At 36.8% G+C, this 4,162-nt stretch overlaps 1 protein-coding gene across 1 annotated transcript; it reads left to right on the forward strand.

Moving 5' to 3' along the window:
- The first annotated feature begins 569 nt into the window (after window positions 1–569).
- On the forward strand, window positions 570–2,273 carry LOC101312853 (protein FAR1-RELATED SEQUENCE 5-like). The gene is made up of 2 exons (XM_004304782.1): window positions 570–1,136; window positions 1,218–2,273. Exons 1-2 carry the CDS (start codon window positions 570–572, stop codon window positions 2,271–2,273), a joined length of 1,623 nt encoding a protein of 540 aa, XP_004304830.1.
- The last annotated feature ends 1,889 nt before the right edge of the window (window positions 2,274–4,162 follow it).

The raw sequence follows: 4,162 nt of genomic DNA on the forward strand, positions 1-4,162 counted from the left end.
CCCATTTTTTGTGTTTATATGAGGGACACACTCCCTGCCGTCCGATTTGTTTTAATGAGCTGCAACGGCTCAGATCAAATCAAGTTAATAAACCCAGTTCTAACCCCGAGTTAACCCAACCTGTGCGTGGGTCTTCCGTTTCCCAATTCTCAAACTCATCGATCTCTTCCTTCTTTGGCGCTCACAAGGAAAAGACCGCGAAACGAAAGTAAGAGAAGCTCGAGAGGCCACTCACAGAGAGAAAGATCGAGAAACCGGTCAAAAAAGAGAAAGCTCGAAAATCATCTATGGTTCCCTTTTATTGCCAAGTCAGAAAGGTATGACGATCTTCTGCTCTCAATAAATTTCTTTCCAGTTTCATTTATATGTGCTCTGGGTTTATGATGTTTTTGATTGTTCAAATAAGCATGGGTGAAGAATGATCTTCAACTTGACTAAACTGAAAAAGAACAGTTGTTTTGACATATTGTATAATTGCATATTTCAGAACTTTGTATGATTTTCATTGTCTTTGATTTTCAAGCTCTAACTTCTGTATTATTGTTGATGTTCAAGAAACAGCAGCTGACATGACGTCAATAGACCCCATGGAAATTGAAACTACTGAGATGTATGTACCTATGGAATTAGATATTAATGAGATGCTTGTCGCTGAGGAACCAAAAACTGATCCTATTCAAGTTGTCCATCCGTCAAAAGAAAATATCTCTACTTCAGCTTTCTATCCTCAAGTAAGAAATGAGCTTAAGCCCTTTAAAGGTCAGAAATTTATAACATGGGAAGAGGCACATGATTTTTATAAAAAATATGCATCTGCAGCTGGGTTTATTGTACGACTTGGTTCTAGTAGAAGGAGCAAAAAAACTACTGAGTTTATAAGGAGAGAGTTTTATTGCAATAGACAAGGACATGGTCCGAGTGAATTGGTTGGTGATGAGAAAAGGATCCGGGGTGTAGTAAGGGAGGACTGTAAGGCAAGAATGATAGTTGTGAGAGTAAACTTTGGTGGATTTGTAGTTACAATATTTGATGAAGGCCACACTCATCCTATGACAAGTCCAAGAAGACTCCACTTAGTAAAGTCTAATCGTGGGTTTACTAAAGCTCAACGATCATTATGGGAACAACTATCCATGGTAAACATAGCCCCATGCAAGCAATTCGACATTCTTGGAGTTCAAGCATGAGGTTTTCAGTACATTGGTTGTACACAACAGGATTTGTACAACCTTGAAAGGGATAAGCGTAAAGAGAAAAAAGGGCAAGATGGAGACATGTTGCATGACTATCTACTACTGGAGCAGGAAATAAATTCAGGGTTTTGTTTCACAATAAAGGCTGATGCTGAGAATAAGATTACTCATTGTTTTTGGGCTGATGCAATTTCAAGACAGTCGTACAAGTTTTATGGTGATGTCATTATCTTTGACACTACATACCAAACCAATCGGTATAGTTTGATTTTTGCACCATTGATGAGGATTAATAATCATGGTCAGACAGTTGTATTTGGAGCTGCATTCTTAAGTGATGAGACTACATATTCATTTGTGTGGTTGTTGAAAGAATTTCTGAATGCTATGCCAGGTGGTGCTCCTAAAATGATTATTACAGATCAAGATCCAGCCATGGAGAAAGCTATTTCAGAAGTCCTCCCAGACACGTTTCATAGATATTGTAGCTGGCATATCTTGAGAAAGTTTTCTGAGAAGCTTGATGCAATCAAATGCAGAGATCACTATGAGGCCTTTAGAAAGTGCATATACTCATCTGAGAATGAAGAGGAGTTTGAATTGAAGTGGAGATCAGTTCTTGCAGAGAGTGTATTAAGTGGGCATAATTGGCTGCAATCAATTTATGAAATTCGGTTTAGATGGGTACCAGCCTATATGAACCATGTTTTCTCAGCTGGTATGTCAAGCAGTCAACGAGCTGAAAGTGCACACTCGTTCTTTAAGGATTATGTTTCTGATAAAAATTCTTTGGTGGAGTTCATGGTTCAGTTCAATAGGGGTATGTTACATAAGCGACATGAGGAGTTGATTGTAGATCATATTGACGTCAATGAGAAGCCTAGATTTAAGTGTCCCATTAAGATGGAAAAACAAATGTCTGATATTTATACACGGAAGTACTATTATAAATTTCAAGATCAGTTGTGGGAAAGCTACAACTACAATCTAGAGGTCAGATCAGAGGATGAAAATAAGTGCACACTTAAGGTTACGCGTGAGGATCATGAAGATGGAAGAGCTCCGGGTCATCATGTATGATAAATCAAAAGATTTTGCTTCGTGTACTTGCAAATTGTTTAAGAGTGCAGGAGTTCCATGTAGACATGTTTTGGCATACTTGCACAGAATACATCAACTGCATAAATTGCCAGATCAATACATTTTGAAGAGATGGACAAAGTCTCCAAAATCTGAGGTTGTGATGGACAAGAGTGGCATGGAGATCACTGTTAACAAGTCCTTACTTGAAAAACGTGGTCTACTGTTCTAGCAATATTCATATGTAATTGATAACGTTGTCTTGAGTGAAGAAGCAAGTCAATTGTTTCAGGAAACAATGGATTCTTTGATTGAGAAGATTAAGCCACCACTTGCTAAAAATAACAGTGACGGTGTGGAGCCTCTTTCAAAAAAAAGTTCAACTCAAGAAAGTACTTTTCGTGAACCGGATGAAGTTAGGACAAAAGGAAGGGAAAAAAGAATTAAGAGAGGAAAAGAGAAGAGCAAAGGAAAGCGCAATGGTACCGGAAGACATTGTCATGGATGTGGCAAAGACGGGCAGACTCATGACAAACGCAATTGTCCAGTGTTGCTCGAAAAGTAAGGACACATATTTAACTTATTTCAGATAATTTGTTGTTGAGGTTTGGTTAGTATATCATTAAACATATGTTGTTTTGCTGTTTTAGATTGCCTGGTGCTGATACAAATGAAAATTCTAGGGGAGATGGTACTGATGATAGTTATTCTTTAGAGGTAATATTCCTTAGTATGCCATACATAAGAGTCTGACTTTTTTTTCTCAAAGAATTTATTGCCTTCCTTTTTCTGATTTATACGTTGTTCTCAGGACGATTAGCTGCTTGTTGAGTGCATGATCAGACATATTTTGGAGATGCAAAGGAGATATGCTGACATTTAGTCTCTGGATGTTACTTTAGTGATGCAGAAAAGATTTCTAATCTTTGGCTTTTGGCTCTTAGCATTGTTGTCCAAGCTGATATAGAATGGTAGAGTAATTTGCTTCTGAGTTAGTAGTAGCCATGTGTGTCTGTTGGTTATGCAAAATGTTTTGCAAAAGATTTGAACATCAGATTTAAAGCTAAGCTACTTGCAAAAGCTTATTGATAGTCTATCAATAAAAATTGATTATGCATTTTATAAGTGAGTAAATACATATGTTGAGAACCTTCTTTTACAATTGATAATAGGCAACAATAGCCATTAATGAAAGATAAATTGTATTGATACAACTATAAGGTGAAAATGATGGCGACAACATCAATGGTAAGGCATATCATTGCTTAATCACCGAGCTACAGTCATGTATTTTTGGTCTGGCTTTGCCATCTTCTTGAACGTGCATCCAGCATAGGTCTAGTACTCGTTGCTCAATAAATGAACTTTCAAGAGCTTGTGGGAAGAGAAATTGCATCTACATTGTACGGATAAGGACCTTTAATGTCTTCTGTCTGTACACACAACATAAGCTTCACATTTCCTCAACATGCAGATCAGAAAAAATTAAGAACATGCCTGGATTTAAAATAGAGAAAGATAAGCATAGTAAATGGTCTAGAATCATAATGTAGGCAAATTGATCATATACCAAGCAATCATATATCAGCTATTTCTACAAATTATATATTACAATTCAACCAATATGGTTAGACGTTTAATATAAGGCGCAATACTTGTAGTGGCATATTTCCACTTAAACCAATCTATATGATTCATATAATTTTCCTACCGGTTACAAAACATATAATTCATGAATATGGCTAAAATTTGTCCTTGTAGCATATTTTCATAAACTGAGCTTCATGTACTTACCTTTATCACTAGTAAGCTTCAGATGGTAATGCTATGCTTGACCAGATAAGATCATATATGACATAGTTCATTGTACTCGGGAATATGCCTTACCT

Source organism: Fragaria vesca, linkage group LG6 (genome assembly GCF_000184155.1).
Source record: "Fragaria vesca subsp. vesca linkage group LG6, FraVesHawaii_1.0, whole genome shotgun sequence".
In the NCBI taxonomy this organism is placed as follows: Eukaryota; Viridiplantae; Streptophyta; class Magnoliopsida; order Rosales; family Rosaceae; genus Fragaria; species Fragaria vesca.